This window comes from Oculina patagonica, chromosome 13 (assembly GCF_052425735.1).
Source record: "Oculina patagonica isolate OP01 chromosome 13, crgOcupat, whole genome shotgun sequence".
Classification (NCBI taxonomy): Eukaryota; Metazoa; Cnidaria; class Anthozoa; order Scleractinia; family Oculinidae; genus Oculina; species Oculina patagonica.
The window spans coordinates 36,493,197-36,513,885 of record NC_135770.1 but is presented as its reverse complement, the minus strand read 5'-3'; the positions used below and the strand labels follow the sequence as shown (position 1 = coordinate 36,513,885).

The 20,689-nt window shown below is 38.3% G+C and overlaps 3 protein-coding genes across 3 annotated transcripts; all 3 read left to right on the top strand.

Annotated features, from left to right (window-relative positions):
- Positions 1–4,018: 4,018 nt before the first annotated feature.
- On the top strand, positions 4,019–7,115 carry LOC144635810 (kelch-like protein 25). The gene has a single exon (XM_078494923.1). The coding sequence runs from the start codon at positions 4,061–4,063 to the stop codon at positions 6,014–6,016; it is 1,956 nt and encodes a 651-aa protein (XP_078351049.1). The 5' UTR covers positions 4,019–4,060; the 3' UTR covers positions 6,017–7,115.
- A 3,336-nt stretch (positions 7,116–10,451) lies between these two features.
- On the top strand, positions 10,452–13,440 carry LOC144635811 (kelch-like protein 25). Its single transcript, XM_078494924.1, has one exon. The coding sequence runs from the start codon at positions 10,457–10,459 to the stop codon at positions 12,404–12,406; it is 1,950 nt and encodes a 649-aa protein (XP_078351050.1). The 5' UTR covers positions 10,452–10,456; the 3' UTR covers positions 12,407–13,440.
- Positions 13,441–14,879: 1,439 nt separating this feature from the next.
- Positions 14,880–19,789, top strand: LOC144635804 (kelch repeat and BTB domain-containing protein 8-like). The gene is made up of 2 exons (XM_078494915.1): positions 14,880–17,328; positions 18,749–19,789. The coding sequence occupies exon 1, from the start codon at positions 14,906–14,908 to the stop codon at positions 16,934–16,936; it is 2,031 nt and encodes a 676-aa protein (XP_078351041.1). The 5' UTR covers positions 14,880–14,905; the 3' UTR covers positions 16,937–17,328; positions 18,749–19,789.
- Positions 19,790–20,689: the final 900 nt, after the last annotated feature.

Here is a 20,689-nt window from a genome sequence, read left to right as displayed (position 1 = left end):
CCTCTCTAATATAGACACCAAAGGGCCGACAGCAAAGTGACCGTATTAGAAAGGTGCCCGTATTATGGAGGTCACTACGACGACGTCACTTTTTAACTCCAGCTACTCACCGCTTGATGTGTCCACAAACTAAAATGAGGCCCACACTCATCTTTTAACTGCATCTAAATTGATTAATATTCAGCGTTGAGACACACTGTCAGTAGAGTAATTGTACATCTCAGCTACATGTACTGTCACGAATCACTGTTTTTAAACTAAATGATCTACAACGCAATGCATGTAAAAATGTACAATTTTGAAAACGTCTAAGGTATATAAAGCATTGTTTTTGTAACCTAAAACAGGATATTTTCTTGGATACACAAACTATCATCACCTGATCGGGGTGTCTCTAAGGAGAAGTTCGACTGTATCCTTCAAGTCTAGGTGTATAAATTTGTTAGTCTTTGAAGTTACTGTTCAGAAGTAATAACTGAAACACAACATATTTCATTGTTTTAGGATTAGAGTAAACAAAAAGTAAAATTCCTTGAATTTGTTAGAGGATTGACAACAGGAAGTTATATTATTTGTACACAACTTGACTTCCCACTGGAACATAGGTCATCCACCAGAGATCTCCATCTTCCCCTGTCCTTGGCTACTTTTCCAGTTGGTTTCAACTCATCCCAGTCTGTTGTACTTCAGCCTCAGTTGATCTTCTCCATGTTGTTCCTCGGTTCCTTTTACCCTGAGGTGTCCATCGATGGGCATTCCTGGTGACATTAGTAGAAGCTTTGCAAAAATGAAACAGGGAAAATATATGTATCATTATTATATAATATAAAATGTCCGAGTAATTGCGCGCGCTGTGATTGGTCAGTTTAACTTCATTATAGCTCCATAAAGCACGCTGCATAAGTCACGCGCGTGCTTTATTGACTTATAATGCACGCTGCTTACGTCATGAGTTTTAATTGTGCAATTTCTTTAACATTTCATAAAAGAAATAAAAAATTTTCTCCTTGTGCATTGTTGAGTTATATAAGCACTTGGGAATTTTTAAGAACACTCGAGAAGTGCGAGAAGCACCCGGCTGCGCCTCGTGCTTCTCTATGCACTTCCTCTCATGTTCTTAAAAATTCCCGCGTGCTTATATAACTCGAAAATGCACTCGGTGCGTTTTTTATTTCTTTAAGAATTAATTCAAATTATTAAAAACCAAGTTTATACATTTCATTTTGTTGATTTTAATAGCAGTGTCGTATAGAATTGGATAGAACCCTTTTCAACAGTTTGGTCCACACAGTAGCAAAATAAATAAATGGCACGCAATGCATGCAGAAGAGATGACGTTTCACAAGGAGTGTTACATAATTTTGAGGAAATTTTTCAATAATTTATCGTAAATAAAAGTAGCTGACACCTTGTTCGTGAAAAAGACTGTTATCCAACTGCCGCTCACATTTTTCAAACATAAGAAGCAATGTTAGTGATTGTATAAATAGCATAGTTAGGATTTGATTGAATTTAAATAAATACAGTACTTATAAATTCACAGCCAAAGGATGCAATAAATACATTTTCTTGTAGATGTTATTAGGGCGATCAGTGTTGGACATGATTAAAAACGGTTTGTATCTGATCTTAAAATTGGTTTTAAAAAGCTGTTAAAAACGTTTAAGAACTGAATTTTTGGTAACTCTCTGTTACCTTCATCAGAGTCAAATTGGTTCAGTTCTTTTTGCATAATAAGTTTTTTTATCTGGCGGCGTATAAAAAAACTTATTATGCAAAAAGAACTGAACCAATTTGACTCTGATGAAGGTAACAGAGAGTTACCGAAAATTCAGTTTTTAAACGTTTTTAACAGCTTTTTAAAACCAATTTTAAGATCAGATACAAACCGTTTTTAATCATAATACATTTTCTTTGTAAGTTTTCTCAATTGAGCAACAGTTATATTTTATTTTATATTTTTATTTTTTTTAGATTTCCCTATGTTGAGTCAACAGAGATTGTGTTATATTATAGTGTGACATCTGACGAACGACATACGATATGCGCGAGCAAGCTTTTAAAGAAAGGTGAAACGGTCTCTTGGGGGTCTCTTGCTCACAGCAGCCTTTTATAATATAAGAATTAGAAATTTCTGTCTATTAAATCTAATAGATCCCATCATTTTTAATTAATCTTTTTCGTTTATACATTGTAGTGTTTCATTCTAACTGCCCGTCATGGGGCAAACCATTGATAGGTGCATTAAAAAAGAAAACCTGCCTTGGCTAATTTCCTTGAAAAGGATTTTGATCCTAAACTAAACCAGCCTGAAACGGTTACTTCCAATAGACCAAGTTGTGATTTGTTGTCTGAATTATCAAGCACAAAGAACCAATTCGGAATATCCTTCGTCCAATAAATTATGGCCAAATTTCGACAAAAATGTTTAACATTTCTCACAAAGGAGATCAAAGGACCTTACTGGAGTTTGGCCTTCTGCTTCTGGGCTCGTCACGCAACCTTCCCTACAGAGAAGCGTTGCGTGACGACGAAGCAAACAACGGCTGCAAAGGCTAGTATAGCCGGCGTTGCACACGAACTAAACCCCGGTAACGAGGATTTTGTGACACGTGCGGCTGCAACGTAGGCTACAAAATTAAAGTCACAAAAGGCGACTCGAGAGGAAAATTATTTTGGCGGGAAAACGCAACAAAAGCGCGCGGAAACGTGAATTGTGTCCCATAGCTCATTGCGTGCCATCGATAAATCCAAAATGGCATTCGATAATAAATGGCATCGATAAATCCAAAATGGCATTCGGTAAAATGCATATTTTACCGAATTCGAAAAGCTCTCACGTCGCTCTTAATCATTTGCCAAAAGAAAATTTTACAGGGATTTATATATACACCACTCTTCTAGCCTTCAACCACCAGAAGCTTAAACGATTTGAAGGTTTCGCACATGGTGAAAATTAATTTTATTTACCAAGTACTTTTACTCCAGTGAATTGTATGCCTTCGAAATAAAATTATTTTGTCTACAAAGAACAACACAATATTTCCCAAAATCATTTCAGTAGATGTTTAGAGATTGCTAACTATGGTTTGAGTGTTTAAAAGACGGTAGAATGATTTGTTTTTGCACGCGAGGCTCTCAAACTCGTGCAATAATCATGAATAATTTAGCGCCTCAAATGACGATTTTAACGGATTTTCGTTATCTGCATTTTCTTTAAAATAAAAGGATATTTTACCGATAAAACTATACAGTGATTTAAGTTATACCCTAGCCTATCTAACATTAAAAAAATGAAAGAAATTGAATTTCCCACTGTTGCCGCGAAATCGAGAAATTGTCTGATTCTTAGAGACCGGTGTCACAGCCGATTTGGACCCCCCGCCGATTTGGACCCCCCGATCCAAATCCGCTAGCCGATATGGACCCCCGGTCCAAATCCACTAGCCGATATGGACCCCCCTTCGCCGATTTGGACCCCCCTAAACAATTGTTATTTAAGCTTTGTCTCCTTCTTACTCAGTAAATTTTTCCATTTGCAAGCATATTTTTCAACGTTCCCTCGAATGACAACACAAAATTTGTAATTAAGAGAATGAAAACAAATGCATATCTCGTTATAATTCTGCCATTTTTATTATAGTAAATAAAATAACTTTATATAATAGCAATGCAATTTTGCGTTCTATGCAGGCCTGTAAATTATTACCGAAAATTACTATAATTCATTGCAAAGCTTATTGTAAACTAAAGACCTGACTAAAGACAGCGTCTAACTACGGATCCTGTTATAATCTTACGGTATTCTTGAGACCTTTTTCCTTTTCAGACAGGCACTAAACCACTTTTCTATTTTTAAAATTCAAATGTTCAGTTACCATACTATCGCAAGAAAATTAAAATAAACGCCGCGGCGTTTAATCGAATAAATAAGGTAGGCTGTTTCCAACAGGTCTGATCATGTGATCAACGGGATCAGTTAAAAAAAAATTTTTGGCGGGAAGAAACACAAGCTTGACTCGTGTCCCACAACTCATTGCGCACCATCGACAAATCCAATATGGCTGCCGACAGTAAAGCAGAAAGTTTGGCGGATCTGTTCGAATTGCAAGAAAATGAGATACTTATGGAGATGGAATTCTACGTTGAAGGTGGAACTAAATTCAAGGGAAGTGAAACGAATGTCCTTTCGGTGTTGAACAAATTCAGGCTTAAAGGAGAAGCAGGTTTTTGTGATGTAATCTTGGAGGTGGAGGGTCGGCAGTTGACAACTCATCGTTGCGTTTTGGCGGCGAATAGTCAATTCTTTTACTCCATGTTCAGTAGTGGAATGAAAGAATCAAACCAAAAACTGTTAAGCCTGCAGTCGGTTTGTTTTACATCCATGTCGCTCATCCTGGATTATTTTTATACCAGAGAAATTGTCATAAATGACGAAAACGTGCTGGATTTGCTGAACGCGTCAAGCTTTTTACTTGTTACGCCTGTGAAGAACGCCTGCATACAGCATCTGTCCAGAAGACTAGGCAGTGATAATTGCTTCAGTGTCCTGCAGATAGCTGAGCAGTTTGGCGCCAACAGTCTTGCAGAAGAGGCAATCGATTTCATTAAAATGAACTTTTCCATTATTTTGAACAGTGAAGAATTTGGGTCCATTTCACAAAAGGAACTAGTTCGTTTCATATCCAGTGATGATATACTGGTAGAAAAAGAGGAGGAAGTCTACCAATCTGTGTTAAAGTGGGTGAAACATGACGAGGCAAACCGAGTGGCTGTTTTACCTGAGCTGCTGAAACACTTGCGAAAGGACTCACTACCAAAGGGATTCCTTGAATCTGAGCTGACCAGAGAACCACTACTGATGGTGGCAAGTAGTCATAGTGATCCTGTTTCTAAGGAAACTCAAGATACCAAAGGCACAAAAACTTCCAAAAAAACAAATAGTGAGATGCCTGTGCAGGAAGTGAGACCATCCACAGAGATACGCAATGTGATGATTGGGGTTAGTAAAACAGCTCCCCGCAAAGCATTTTTCTATGATTTGGACAGGAAAGAAAACCTTCTTCTCACTGATGTATCAGAGTTGGAATATCTTCAACAGGTCGCTGTGGTTGGACAGAAGTTGTATGTGATAGGAGGAGAGAGTTATTTTGGAATCAGAAGACTGAATGCAGTATGTTTTGATAATTTCAAAAGCCCAAAGTCTTCAGCAAGTGAAAGGATGCATCTGGAATGGGAAACGAAGGCACATTTTGGTGAATACAGAGCATATGCCTCTCTGGTGAACCTGAATGGATTGTTGTATTATATTGGTGGATGTCATTATGACCATTATGAATCAGGCAGATGTCGCAACACAGTTGAGTGTTACAATCCTGAAATGGGTGAGTGGAGTTTCTGTGCAGGACTGAACATGGCCAGATGCAGGTTTGGTTGTGTTGCATCTGAACAGAACATTTACGTCATTGGTGGAGGAACAACGCCAGAACTTTATTCAGAACCACTAGCAAGTGTTGAAAAGTATGATCCAGTGAGAAATTGTTGGTCATATGTTGCTACTTTGAATGAAGCAAGGTCATTTCCAGGATGTGCTTACTGGTGTGGTAAGATCTATGTTATTGGAGGGATTTATTCCGATGGAGTCCTCATTTACAGTTGTGAAGTATATTCTCCTATGACTGATGAATGGCAAACCATCGCACGAATGCCTCACCCATATTGCAAGATTGACAGTGACATCATCATAGTCGGAAACCAGATCACTGTTCCTTTCAGGCCTAAGCAAACATTTTATTCCTGTGAAGCTTTGCAATATAACATGCAGTCAAATGAGTGGCTGAAACTCGAGAATTTTGGCCCAAGTGGTAAGAAAGGGTTATTTACTCTCTGTACCATGAAGCTACCTGGGTTTATTGTACGAAGAATTGCAGGAGAGCTTGGTGAAGTAGATTGGAGCAGTAGTGATGAAGAGGATCAACATTCTGAGAATGAGAGTGAAAGGTCATTCCCAGAGTGATTCATGACAAATTTGCAGTGACATGATTGCTGCACTGTATAGCACTGCAGCCCTGATATTCATATTAACAAGGTTGCTTATAGACAGTTGGGTTAAGGCTGCAACGATACATTTTCTCACAATACGATATGTACTTCAATACAAGCGCCACGATACGATACATGATACGATACAACATACAAGTTGCAAGTTCCATTATTTTACTAAATTTTGTTGGTAAGTCAGTTTTTCCACTTTCTCGGCTGCGAAAACTTATTTGCAAAGTGAAGTTCTCGTATACCGCTTGTTTTTGCTTGTGGGCAAACAAGGCTGTGTCAGTCGACAACTACTTGTCGCATCTTTACAGAATAAGTGATCGAAAGTGAAGCAGAATGTAACTTCTTTGTCCGTCAGTTTAATAAATCGCTATTAAGAGCTTCGACTTGGGTAAAAAGTCATATTAAAAAATTAGTAATTTCTAAATGCTGAATGAAGAATATTTTATTGTTTCACAATACTGCAATATTTTGTTCAAATACCGATATTTGTAACTTGACAAAAAATATCGCCATTCACCGGTGCACTGGTGTATCGTTGCAGCCCTAAGTTGGGTTCTACTGCAAATATGTTAATTTACTGTTTGTACAAGAAATACTTCAAAGCATTTTTTAAAATGCTCTATGTATCATCCAGTCTGTCAAGGTACATTATTTTGTTGTTTGAACCAGCTGAATATGTATAATTTTGTATGTAGTGGCTGCCAAAGGGCTGATTTAAGGTCGATTTACACAGTAAAATTTTGTTGCATGTGACTTGCTTGCGACATGCTTACAACAGGCCTACGACACGAATTATGTCATGTAAATCAAACCTACAACTCACTTACGACTGTCGTAGGCGTGTCATAAGCTTGTCACCTGCGACAAAATGGTACCGTGTAAATCGGCCTTTACAGTTTTTTAGATTTTTAAACATTTTAAAACTATAGGTTGATTCTATATGATTTTTGTATGAGGAAAAGTAGCAAGTGATTAAGTTGCTCTTTCAAAAGGATCACAAAATTCCAGTATCTTTAAGAAAGCTACAATCATGGCTTCTTACCTTTTTAGAGTGCAAATTTAAAATACTTAAAAGCAAGGGTTTTGATATACATAGACAAGTAAAAATAAACGATAATAACGAACGACGTTTCGGAGTCGTCATGACACCATTTTCAAGTTCAAAAATGAAAAGAATAAACTGTCAGAAAAAGTTCGCTTAAAATTAACATAATAAAATATGCAATGTCACGCAAATAGTTTGGCTCGGATTGAGTCTGATTGGACATTTAGAGATGGTGACAATTCTCTGATTACTAGCATTTCATGCACTAAACAATCAAACTTATTCTTGCACTTCTTGATGACATGAAACTGTTTGTCAAGGTCTTTTGGGACAATACAGTGTTTGTGATGCATGAATGTGTTAGTCTTTAAAGTTACCTTTCAGAAATAATAACTGAAACACAACTTATTTTATTGTTCTTGGAAAAATAAAAATAAATCATATTTTTTCACTCACAAACATCCTTAGGGAGACATTTCCCCAACCCCTCAAACAATTTTGAAGTCTATGACTGTTCAAGATGTGTACGAAATGTTGAGCACTTTTGATGGTGGGCTTGGAGAGTAAATTATAGTGCTGTTTTCAATAAGAAGAAGAGAATAAGTATCCAGAATATTTTGGCCACGATTGGTAGTTATAAACTGTGAATAAATGATGCATGAATGTGTTAGTCTTTAAAGTTACCTTTCAGAAATAATAACTGAAACACAACTTATTTTATTGTTCTTGGATTAGAATTAACCCTTTAACCGGCAGATTTCTGTGACTTTCTAAAGGTTTTTTCTGGGCTTATACATTCTGTAGAACTTCGTGATTGCATATAAGAAGTTCAAGTAAAAATGTGTGCTGTTTCGAAACACCGAGGGCTCAGATTTTTATTGTGACGTCAGTAGTCGGCAGTTGCTGTTTTCGTAGGCGAGCTGTTGGGCTTGAATTTGGCTCGTTTTGTGTTTATAAGTGATTTTTCGAGTCATTTTTCACTGCAGAAGCCCCCAGGCTGGCATCATTAAGCTAGAATGGTGGGTAGAGGCCAGCATCTGAAAGAAACCAGAGGTGAGAGATGATTTTGTCTTGATTGGAACGCCAGAAATATTCGAATCGAAAGATGGCGGTTCATGGGTAAAGTTGTCTCTCTGGCCGTTCTGTGGGTGGATTCCAAGACCTGCCAAGGCATTTTGGACGAGTTCTGACTTCCAAAGAATGCAATCGGTGCAACATTTTTGCCGGCAGGATTGGGTGGCTCGACACTTATAAAAAATATATGGAATAAAGGTAGGAAGCCTTTCATGCCGCCGCCATGACTGTTTTTCCCAAGCATCCCTTTCGGTCAGCAACGAGGAAATTACAGGTTTGCAAGCATAGCTCTAATCGAATAGTAATTGCTGAGTCTGCTGAATGATTGATGGGAAATTTCCTTGGTGAACGGAAGGGAATAGGGTTGAAGTTTGCTGCAAATGTATATTTTTGAAGTCAGAATTATTTTTTCATTAAAAAAATGGAGGCAAAGATGTGTGTTTTTTGTTGTTGTCCTGTTACGTAGAAAACGGGCATTTTCAGATTTGCTGCTGAACAAACAACCATATGCAACAGAAATCAAGAGTTGTAGTCAGTTAGTTGGCTTTTAAAGCTATGAAAATTATCACTTTGCCATAAAAAGCAGTCATTACTATCATGTGCCCAGATATGTAAAAGCTAGAGATTTTTCAATCACTGCTGGTGTTTATCGTACACATATGTACGATTGCCGGTTAAAGGGTTAACAAAAAGTAAAATTATTAGATTATTGACAACATTTGTGAAAATAATCTTACACAGAGTTTTATAATTTGTACACAAAGAGCTTTGCAAAAATGAAATAGGGATTGTATATGTATTATATTATTTAAGTAAATTGATTAAAAGAATTAATTCACATTATTAAAAACAAAGTTTATACCTTTCATTTTGTTGATTTAATTGCAGTGTCCTATAAATATCAAACAGTAGCAAAATAAAAAAGAAGACTTTTTTTCTCTGGGATCAGCCATTGTTGGTTGGTTGCGTTTTCTTCTGCTATTGTTGGTTTTCATGTTATGTCATAAAATTCTGAAATCAAAATTCACTAGGCCTACCAAATTTTCGTTGTCATCAGACATAAGATAAATGAAAAATATATATTTTTGCAAATTTCCAGATCGATAGTGTCATTCGTTTTTAAAACAGAGCATTTTGAATATTTGAGTATTCTGTCATGTGACATCAAGCTGAGTGCCGTGACAAAGCTGTTTTGTTTGAAAAAAATGCCTTTCCTTTCCATTTTCAGCAGATTGAACATTTCAGATATAATAAGTGGTGTTTATGTGAAACTATACTAGCTCATGAGCCAAAGATTGCCGCTGTTGTAAACATAATTGAGTTCCAGATGGTTTCTCTGACATCACAGCTGCCATATTTGTGTCCCTCGGCAGGACACAGTTATGGCGCCTCCATACTAAGCTTTATAAATTTGCGTGGAAAGGTTCGGCAAATAACTCGCGAACGGTACACCGCACAGACCTGAAACTTGGAGAATTTGTTTATCTATTTACCGTCTATAATATTTGAAATCCATAGCTTCTGTTGTTGAATAGTTTCGAATTTATTTTTCGATTGCGTGACAGTGAAAACCAGCAATAAACAAGAACAGGAGCCTGACAAAAAAAACCCATCTTGGTTGATTTGGTTAAAAAGGATGTTGTTCCACCATTTTTATATCCAACAATAGAATAACCCCCCCCCCCCCCGCTTATAAGCCCATCTACCTGGAAACAAAAAATACATCCGACCCCCCCCCCCAAAACGCTCCCCCCGCTCCTCGGCCGAATGACAGTACTGAACAAGGCTAAATGTTGGTTTATTGTGCGTTTTTAACTAAAAAACGTATTTCGATCAACACTCCCGTAGCTCGTTTCGAAACCTTTTTTTTAAGTCCGCTTATAAGCCCTCCCGGATATAAGCCCCCCCCCCCCCCCCGTTTATAAGCCCACCCAAGACCCCTTACGAAATTGTATAAGCCCAGGGCTTATAACCTTATTTTACGGTAGGTCATGGCCGAGGCAAATTTCGATAAATTTTTTAAAATTTCTCACAAAGGAGATCAAAGGACCTTGCTGAAGTTTTGGCCTTTTGTTGTCTCCTTCGAGTCTCCTTTATGACGCAGCCCTTGTCTGGGCTTGTCACACAACGTTCCCTCGGAAAAGCGTTGCGTGACGACGAAGCAAAAACTTCGATTCTGGGAAGAGATTATTTTGGCGGGAAAACGCAAGAAAAGCGCGAGAAAGGAGACTGGTGTGTCGACTGGTGTCCCATCGCTCATTGCGTGCCATCGATAAATCCAAAATGGCGGCCGGCAGTAAAGCAGAAAGTTTGACGGATCTGTTCGCATTGCAAGACAACGAGAGACTTCTGGAGTTCGACCTATCCGTTTCCGGTGGAATTTGGTACAAGGGAAGAGAAGGGAATGCTCTTTCGGTGTTGAACAAATTCAGGCTTGAAGGAGAAGCGGGTTTTTGTGATGTAATCTTGGAGGTGGAGGGTCGACAGTTGACAACTCATCGTTGCGTTTTGGCGGCGAACAGTCAATTCTTTTACACCATGTTTAGTAGTGGAATGAAAGAATCAAACCAAAAACTGTTAAGCCTACAGTCGGTTTGTTTTACAGCCATGTCGCTCATCCTGGATTATTTTTACACCAGAGAAATTGTCATAAATGATGAAAACGTGCTCGATTTGCTGAACGCTTCAAGCTTTTTACTTGTGACGCCTGTGAAAAACGCGTGCATACAGCTTCTGTCCAGCAGGCTAGGCAGTGATAATTGCTTCAGTGTTTTGCAGATAGCCGAGCAATTTGGCGCCAACAGTCTTGCAGAAGAGGCATTTGATTACATTAAAATGAACTTTTCCATTGTTTTGAACAGTGAAGAATTTGTCTCCATTTCTCAGAACAATTTAGTGCGCCTAATATCTAGTGATGATATACAGGTAGAAAAGGAGGAGGAAGTTTATCAATCGGTTTTAAAGTGGGTTAAACATGATGAGGCAAACCGTGTGGCTGTTTTACCTGAGCTACTGAAGCACTTACGAAAGGACTCGCTACCAAAAGGATTCCTTGAATCTGAGCTGACCAGAGAACCACTACTGATGATGGCAAGTAGTCATGGTGGCCTTCCAGGTGTTTTTAAAGATACCAAGGACACAAAAAAATCAAAGAAAGCAAAGAGTGAGATGCCTGTGCAGGAACTAAGACCATCCACAGAGATACGCAATGTCATGATTGGGGTTGGTAATATTCTTCCCCGCAAAGCATTTCTCTATGATTTGGACAAGAAGGAACAGCTTCTTTTCACTGATGTACCAGAGTTGGAACATCTTCAACAGATTGCTGTCGTTGGACGGACACTTTATGTGATAGGAGGAAACAGATATTCAGGTACCAAAGGGCTCAGTGCAGTATGCTTTGATGATTTAAGAAAGTTAAAGTCTTCAGCAAGTGAAAGAGTGAAACTGGAGTTTGTAACAAAGACGTCCTTTAGCAAATACAGGGTAGATGCATCTCTGGTGAGCCTAAATGGTCTGTTGTATTACATTGGTGGATGTCATGAATCAGGCAGTTGTCGCAACACAGTTGAGTGTTACAACCCTGAAATGGATGAGTGGAGTTTCTGTGCAGGACTAAACATGCCTAGATGCAGGTCTGGTTGTGTTGCTTCTGAACAGAACATTTACATCATTGGTGGAGGAACAAAGCTAAAACTTCATTCAACACCGATACTATCAAGTGTTGAAAAGTACGATCCAGTGAGAAATTCTTGGTCATATGTTGCTGATTTGAAAGAAGCAAGATCACTTCCAGGAAGTGTTTACTGGGGAGGCAAGATCTATGTCATTGGAGGAACTCATTCTAATGGAGTCCTCATGTACAGTTGTGAAGTATATTCTCCTATGACTGATGAATGGCAAAGCATCGCAAGACTTCCTTACTCGTATTGCAGGATTCTCAGTGAGGTCATCATAGTCGAAAACCAGATTACTGTTCCTTTAAAGCCTAATGGAACAGGTGTTTCTTGTGCAGCTTTGCAATACAACATGCAGTCAAATGAATGGTTGAAAGTCAAGAATCTTGGCCCAAGTGGCAAGAAAGAGACATTTCATGTCTGTACCATGAAACTACCTGTGTATATTTTACAAAGAATTGCAGGAGAGCATTCTGAAGTAGATTGGAGCAGTAGCAGTAGTGATGAAGAGGATCTTTCTTTTGAAAGTGACAGTGAAAGCTCATTCCTAGAATGATTGTGAAGATTTTGATGCCAGTTCCGATGATGGCATTGATTTTTGCAGCGTGTCAAATTTTGTTGTGATATGAATGCAGCGTGGTAACTTGCAGCATGTTACTTGGGTAGCACTACAGACCTGATATTTTTATTAACAAGGTGACTGTCAGGCAATTGGGTTTTACTGTACGGGTAACAGTATTAAATTCACTGTTTGAACAAGAAATACTTCATAGCATATTTTTATAAACTCTTTATTTGCCAAGGTACTTTTTTTTTTAACTAGCTGAAATGTGTATGTGGTGGCTGTGAAATGGCTGATTTACAAATTTGTAGATTTTTTAAACATGCTTTTGAAATTATAGGGGTACTCTACTTGATTTTAATATGAGGACAAAACTAGCAAGTAACAAAGTTGTAGCATCTAAATCATTCCAAACAATCTTTAAGAAAGCTACAATCATGGCCAAAAGTTTGGGGAACACGCCCCTTCTTTCTTACCTTTTCAGAGTGCTAATTTAAATAACTAATAATTTACACTCACGAACATTGGCTTCGAGAGGTGTTTCTCCCACCCCTTTAAACAATGTTAAAGCCTATGGACCATTCAAGATGCGATAAATCATTTTTTTGTTTTTGTATTTATTCCATTTCATAAGTTCATAATGAGATGGTTGGGTGCTGGCATTCAGCACTGTTCGGGATGGGCTTTGGGAGTAGATTGTAGCGCTGTTTCAGAGAGAAGGGACAAAGTTTCCCAGACATTTTGGTCACGATTGGTAGCTATAAACTGTTACCGTCTCAAAAAACAAACAACTGATTTGTCACATCTTGAATGGTTCATAGGCTTCATTTCATCAGATGAGAAGTCATCGACTGGAGTAGAATATAGTATCTCTTTTTTAAAATGAAGACAAGAATTTGTTAGTCTTTGAAGTTACTGTTCAGAAACAATAATAATATTGAAACATGTATTTCACTTTTTAGGATAGAGTTAACAAAAAGTAAAATGAATTATGAGGTATCTAAATATTGGATGATTAACAACGGGAAATTATAGATTGTGTCACAAAGAGCTTTGTTAAAATGAAATAGGGATTATGTATGTACTATATTTTTATCAAAGCAAATTAAAAGACATACTTCAATTATTAACAACAAAGTATAAATTTCATTTTGTTGATTTAGTTGCTCGGTTTCCTGTAGATATTTGATAGAACCCTTTTCAACTGTTTTTGGCTAAAAATGAAACGACCTTGTTCTACCGCAATAAGCTGTTGTTGATTGGTTGAGTTTTATGTGCTATTAACAAAAAGAAAACTGACAACGAAAACTGAAAACGTTTTGGTTAATTTTGTCAAAAAGAATGTTGATCTTCTGAATCACTGACAATAGAAAACAAAAAAATCAACCAACCCAAATGGCTAAGAAAAATTTAAGTTCTAACAAAGGAGATCAAAGGACCTTACTGGAACTGGCCTTCTGTTGTCTCCTACAGGTCCCAGCCTACAGGTCCCTGTATGCCTTTTTCCCAGGCCTTCACGGTGTTATTGACGTCACGTTTTCGCTCGTGCCATGTGACCCAAAACGGGTTGAATTCGCGAAAATAGAGGCCTAGGAACTAGGCAAGCCCCAGCCGTTGTCTCGTCCCCAGAGCCGCTTGTCCCACTTAGCCAGTAGAGCCTGGGGCAGGAGGAACAAGTGTCTCTGGGGACACATGATTTGGTTGGCTAGGGACAAGTGTCTCTGGGGACACATGATTTGGTTGGCTAGGGACAAGTGGCTCTGGGACGAGAATGTCACGGTCTGGGCCCGTTACGCAACTTTCCCTTGGGAGAACATAGAAACCGGTTGTTCCGGTGAAAAATAAAATGGAACGGTTCTTCCCACTGGAAATTTTCAGGAAAAACTGAATACCTTCTTCAGAGGTATTCCTCTTTTCCCGTTTCTCCCAGAATGACCGAAAATTTCTGTTCCATTTGCTACAACCGGACTGTTAGCTCACAGAGCAAGGTCAACAGTTGAGGTGGGGTTTAACCTGAATTTAAATGAAATTTTAAGAGGTTAAAGGAGGGTTTAAAAAAAAAATTGAAACAGCATTAGACAGTTGACCCCCACGCAAGAGCACTCCAGGTTGTTAGGTGGACTGTCTGGTGTCCCTGTACCGATTTTAAACTTCAAATTCTAATTTTAAAATCAAATAAAAACTGCAATATTTCTTATTTCTCTAAATTTTACTAATCCTTTGATCATCCTGAGCTTTCTCCATGACCTCATCATAGTTAAAATAGTAGCAAACTATGTGAAGACGGAACATAAAACAGAGAAGTTTTACCCTCGATCTTCATGTTCTAAGTGGTCCAGGTTCCATTTACATTATGAAAAAAACTTGCCCTGTATCATTTGTCGACTTTCTGAGAGCAGAAAATTATTTTGGCGGGAAAATGCAAGAAAGGCGCGAGAAACGTCACTCAGTGTCCCACAGCTCTTTGCGTGGCGTGCCATTAATAAATCCAATATGGCGGCCGGGGGTAAAGTAGAAGGTCTGGCAAATCTATTCGAATTACAAGACAAGGAGAGACTTATGGAGTTCAACCTCTACGTTTCAGGTGGAACTAAGTACAAGGGAAGAGAAAGTGGTGCTCTTTCGGTGTTGAACAAATTCAGGCTTGAAGGAGAAGCGGGTTTTTGTGATGTGATCTTGGAGGTGGAGGGTCGACAGTTGACAACTCACCGATGCGTTTTGGCCGCGAACAGTCAATTCTTTTACACCATGTTTAGTAGTGGAATGAAAGAATCAAACCAAAAACAGTTAAGCCTGCAGTCGGTTTCTTTTATAGCCATGTCGCTCATCCTGGATTATTTTTACACCAGAGAAATTGTCATAAATGACGAAAACGTGCTCGATTTGCTAAACGCTTCAAGCTTTTTACTTGTGACGCCAGTGAAAAACGCGTGCATACAGGTTCTGTCCAGAAGACTAGGCAGTGATAATTGCTTCAGTGTTTTACAGATAGCCGAGCAGTTTGGTGCAGATGAGCTTGCAAAGAGAGCAAATGATTACATTAAAACTAACTTTTCCCATGTTGTGAACAATGAGGAATTTGTTTCCCTTTCACGGGAGGAATTAATTCGTTTCATATCCAGTGATGATATACAAGTAGAAAAAGAGGAGGAAGTTTATCAATCTGTGTTGAAGTGGGTGAAACATGATGAGGCAAACCGTGCGGCTGCTTTACCTGAGCTGCTGAAGCACTTACGAAAGGACTCGCTGCAAAAAGGGTTCCTTGAATCTGAGCTGACCAGAGAACCTCTACTAATGGTGGCAAGTAGTCATGGCGACCCTGCTCCTAAAAAAAATAAAAAGAGCACAAAGGGCGCAAAAAGATCCAAAAAAGGAAAGAGTGGAAAATCAGCAGTGGGGCAGCAACTGAGGCCATCCACAGAGTTACACAATATCATGATTGGAATTGGCACTGGAGGCTGCCGTAAAGCATTTTGCTATGATATGAACAAAAAGGAAATGCTTCTTCTTGCAGACTTATCATTATTGCAGTACAGTCCTCAGGTGGCTTTTGTTGGACGCACATTGTATTTAGTAGGAGGACAAAACTACAACAATGAATGTGTCAATAAAGTCAGTGCTGTGTGTTTTGATGATGCAAAGAAATTGAGGTCTTCAGTAGGTGTAAGGATGGGCCTGGAGTGGAAAGCAAAGAAGCCTTGTGACGAAGCCAGATTAAAGGCTTCTCTTGTGACTCTTGATGGGCTGTTGTATTACATTGGTGGTTGGCATGTACCCAGTGGCCAGTGCTGCAACTCAGTGGAGTGCTATGATCCGGAATTAGATGAGTGGAATTCTCGTGCAGGGCTTAACATGTCTAGATGTAAGTCTGGTTGTGTTGCAACTGAAAAGCACATTTACATCATTGGTGGAGGTACAAGCTTTATACCTCTGACAGATTCAATGCTTTGGAGTGTTGAAAAATATGACCCAGAAAGAAATTTTTGGTCATATGTTGCCGCTTTAAAAGAAGCAAGGTCAAACCCAGGGTGCGTTTACTATGGAGGCAAAATCTACGCCATTGGAGGAATTGATTCTAGTGGATTCCAAACGTCCAGCTGTGAAATGTATTCTCCCATTACTGATGAATGGGTATCCATCGCACGGTTGCCCTACCCTCATCCTGGGGTCAACAATGTCATCATTGTCAACAACCAGGTTACTGTCCCTCTTGATCTTGACAGAGCAAATTTTTCCTGTAATGGTTTGAAATACAGCACACGCTCCAAAAAGTGGCAGAAGGTCAAGAATCTTGGTCCAAGCGACAAGATAGTGTCATTTACTCTCTGCATGACAAAACTTCCTGCGCTGATTTTGCAAAGAATGCCAAAAGAGCGTTGTCTGGAAGATTTTTTTGCAGACTGGAGGAAGAGTGATGAAGAGGATTGGTATTCTGAGAGTGAAAGCGAAAGCTCGAGTTTCTTTGGATGGGATTCTCCCAATGATTCTGATAATTATTTTGACATTGATTCTGATGATTTCTGAAGTGTGTCCTGTTGGATTGACATTTGTACTTAACCTTTAATCCCTGTATTTTCACAAATGAAAAAGGCAAGTTATGAGTACTACTTGATTAATTCAGATAAAAATTTTTGATTTATCAGAGCATTTGAGGGGTGGTGAATGGTCCTTCAAAAAATGTGTGTCTAGCAAAATTTTAGCCAAATTTCTGGTGTCTCGTCGTCTTGAATTTTTCTTTGACGCCTTTTCGGAGTCTCAATTTCTTTTGCAAGGATAAAAAGGTCTCGGGTTCGTAGAAAAGATATCAGTCTCACCGTCTAGCAAAGTCTTGCATTTACCATTCGACACCCTTCAATTTGCATAAAAGAATTTTATGACATGCATATAAATAGAAATTGGATTCTCCTCATGCTACGGTGTTGGTTACTCTACTTCAAGTAATTCTGCAATATTTTCACAAAATGGCTACACATGAAATTTTTACTAAAGTTTACCAGGGTTGGAAACTAAAATTTCGGAGCACTCGCCATCTGGGCGAGTGACCTTCAAATTGCACTCGCCCAGATCAGTTTTCACTCGCCCAGGATCCTAAAGAGAAAATTTAGCCCCCCTCCGCCCACTTATAAAATGTACAACTTAAATTTTTAATCATGTTTTATCACGCTTTGCTACCGTGGTGGTCGATCGCGATACAGACATATTTCTTCAACGAAAAATCAACAAAAATAGTCCTTACTCCACGATAAAAACACGAGCACACTTACTTCAAAAGTTGAAATGCAGTTTTATTTGATACGTATTCCTAAATTCCTGTAGTTTGTGTTTAAACTGTACAGAAAAAAGAGCCGGGAAAATAGCCATCTTGCCTTGTTTCGCGGCTCGGTGGACGAGTCAGTTTATTTATGACCAGAGGTATTACTTTCTACAAGCACGTCCATCATGTAAAAATCACCAAACGGAAGCCATTTTTGTCTGTTTACGAACGCAAACACAGCCTTGTCTGCCTTGTTGGAGATTTCAAAATGTTGGAAAGCTATTGGCTTGTAGATAGTGTAGATTATTTTAAAGTGGAAAGTAAAAGGTTACCCTTATTTTGAATAATTTATTGAAAATCATACTCGCCAAACCGGGCGAGTTATCCGTGATTTGTACTCGCCCGACTGTTTTCACACTCGCCTGGGCGAGTGGGCGAGCGCTAATTTCCAACCCTGTTTACATGGTTCTTTTAAACTTTAAAATTCATTTTCTCAGCTGGCTTTGATGAGAAATTGTTGTCGGTTTTATCATGAATACTTACTTACATCTTTAGCTTATAAAAAGCATGGAAAATAATGCAAAAGGGATTTAAATTATTCTGGTACTTGATTTTTGTCCAACTAATAATAATAATATACTAAAATTAATATTAGTCGATATCCTGATGGACTCTATCTTAAGCACATGTAGAGAGACACCTGTTTATCAAGGCTAGGCAGGTAGTCAAAATTGAACAAGACAGATAGAGTCAGATGTGTGCATCACTTGTTTCTGTTAGTGTGGCAGGGTTGCTGTCAGTTATCATGCATTGAACCTGAGTCAAACGAAGTGGAAAAAAGTAAATCATTTTTTGCATTTAAAGAGCAGAAAATGTTTTGAAAAGAGTTAATTTTCTTGCCAAATAGTAGAAAATTTCTGGAAAAATGGTATATCTAAAACCTACTAAGAACAAGCTTCACCCTTTGTTAGCCTGATCTATAACAGCATGCAGGCTAGAGTTTTCTCTCAAGTAGGCCTTGCTTGTTCAAAGAATGGATAATACTATCCATAAGATAAATCACCATACAGCGGGTAGTGCAGTTTGTTTTGTCAACGCCTATCCACCATAGTGATTTATCCAGTGGATAGCTAAGTTATCCACCCTTTGAACAACCGGTCGTAGATTTAGAAATAAACTGTTGCTATATAATAAAAGCAGATATAAAGCTGCAACCATGCTTTGCTCGGTTATAAAAAACTTAGGAAGTCAAGTGTATTAGAACAGTAATCTTTATTTTTTAGTAAGTGAAGAAGGGAAAATATTTGTCTTAACTGCAAAGCACAGTTGATGCTTTTTAATTTTGTTAAATTACAATATTAGTGTTACTGTTTTATCAAAATGAGCTTGTATAGTTTATACACTGCCTTTTATTATTAAAGTAAGCAGTTTTGTTGAGTAAATTTTTTTTCAGCCAAATAGATAGGAGAGTTGTGAAACAACTTCCAAAATACTGGATAGTGAAGAAATTACAACAAAAATTATTGTAGTTTATAATTATTTATTGTTAAATACAATAATTTTTATTAATTGACAAAGGATATTTTGAACAAGAACATAACTTTGAAGTTAATGTTCAGCAACATTGTTAAGACAATGACTGTCATGTTTACTGTTCATAGTTTGTGACAAGTAGAAGTACAAATGTAAATTACACCAAAATGCTGTTGTTGCTTCACAGAGTCGATGATATATATCTAAAACATATTTACACACAAAGAAGTACACCCCGAGTCAATATTATTGGTTGGGACCTTTCACCAATGCATTCATTGCAATTCTGTTTGTAAACTTGCCATCCAACTTTGAGAGGACAGGGAGGTCTTATCTATCCCAATAAGTTTCTTTAATTGTAGCTCTACATTTCATCCGCCCTTAACTTTATTTTATAGGGTGATAGACATTGATTTTTTTTTTTTTTTTTTTTTCTTTGTTTTTATTTTTTCGCTCAGATTTGTATGAAATCGCTACCCCAAACCTTGATATTGGATCTTCCAAACCCCGCTTCTCTATCCAGCAGCAATGCGTGGGTCTTTATGCTACAATCAGGTTTTGAACTGCCCTCCCCCCGCTGCCAAGCTTGTTGGTTTCCCTTCCAATGGGAGGAACGAAATGGGACAAAGAAGGCGGAAAGCCTTCCCGTCGTTCACCGCGCGCTTCATATTTCCCTGTGTCCCTAATCTCCCCATGTTTGATAAAGTTGTATGAAAGTGCGCTTATGAGCGGATACACAAAGAAGCCTCTTTGGTGAAAAGAGTTCGTGTATAAACTCTGCCAAAGGATTAAAATTAAAAAGAGAGTTAATTCACTTTTTAAAAAGTCTACATCGTGTTCATTTTCCTGGTTTAACAATTTCATTTCTCTGCCTTTGTACGTCCTTTATCATAGTAATGCCGCCCGAGGTGTGTGACCTACGAGGTCAGGCTCTCCTTGAAGAAAACAGGGTAAGATCCGGTTTATGCTTGGAGTGCTCACCATTTAGCCAAAACAGCTGGAAATTTCGAACATTGTTTGGAACGTTTTCCAAATAAATTTAGAAAATTGTGAAGTACTTCGCGAGGTTCTTTTTATTTCTTTTTGTCAATCAGAAATTTGCGCGCGAGTTTACTGTACAATTCTCCAGCTTTCAGTCCTTTTAGAGAAGAATTACACGAGTTTCGTTGTTTAAAATATGAGTCGAGGCTGGAGTAACGACATCATGCCATGACATTCCCGGCAGCTACTCTCAGCGGTCGGCTGTTTCTAGAAAATCCCTTTCAGAATGTTTACTTTATGTTTTTTAATGTTTAGATATAGAAACAAAAGGCCTTGGTGTAATTTATTTGTTGAGGTCTTCTCAAGCCTGCAACAAAAACAATTTGTGACTAAGTTAACATAATCTACAAGATAAAAAACGCATTCTTTGCGCCTTGTGTATTTGTTTTCTCTCACTCCTTTTTTTTCAAAAAATGTGGCCGTCTAGAATTCTAGATTTCTGTCATACC

Bases quoted from the DNA above. Each gene is read 5' to 3' on its own strand.
- LOC144635810 (XM_078494923.1), top strand. From the start codon at position 4,061: ATGGCTGCCGACAGTAAAGCAGAAAGTTTGGCGGATCTGTTCGAATTG.
- LOC144635811 (XM_078494924.1), top strand. From the start codon at position 10,457: ATGGCGGCCGGCAGTAAAGCAGAAAGTTTGACGGATCTGTTCGCATTG.
- LOC144635804 (XM_078494915.1), top strand. From the start codon at position 14,906: ATGGCGGCCGGGGGTAAAGTAGAAGGTCTGGCAAATCTATTCGAATTA.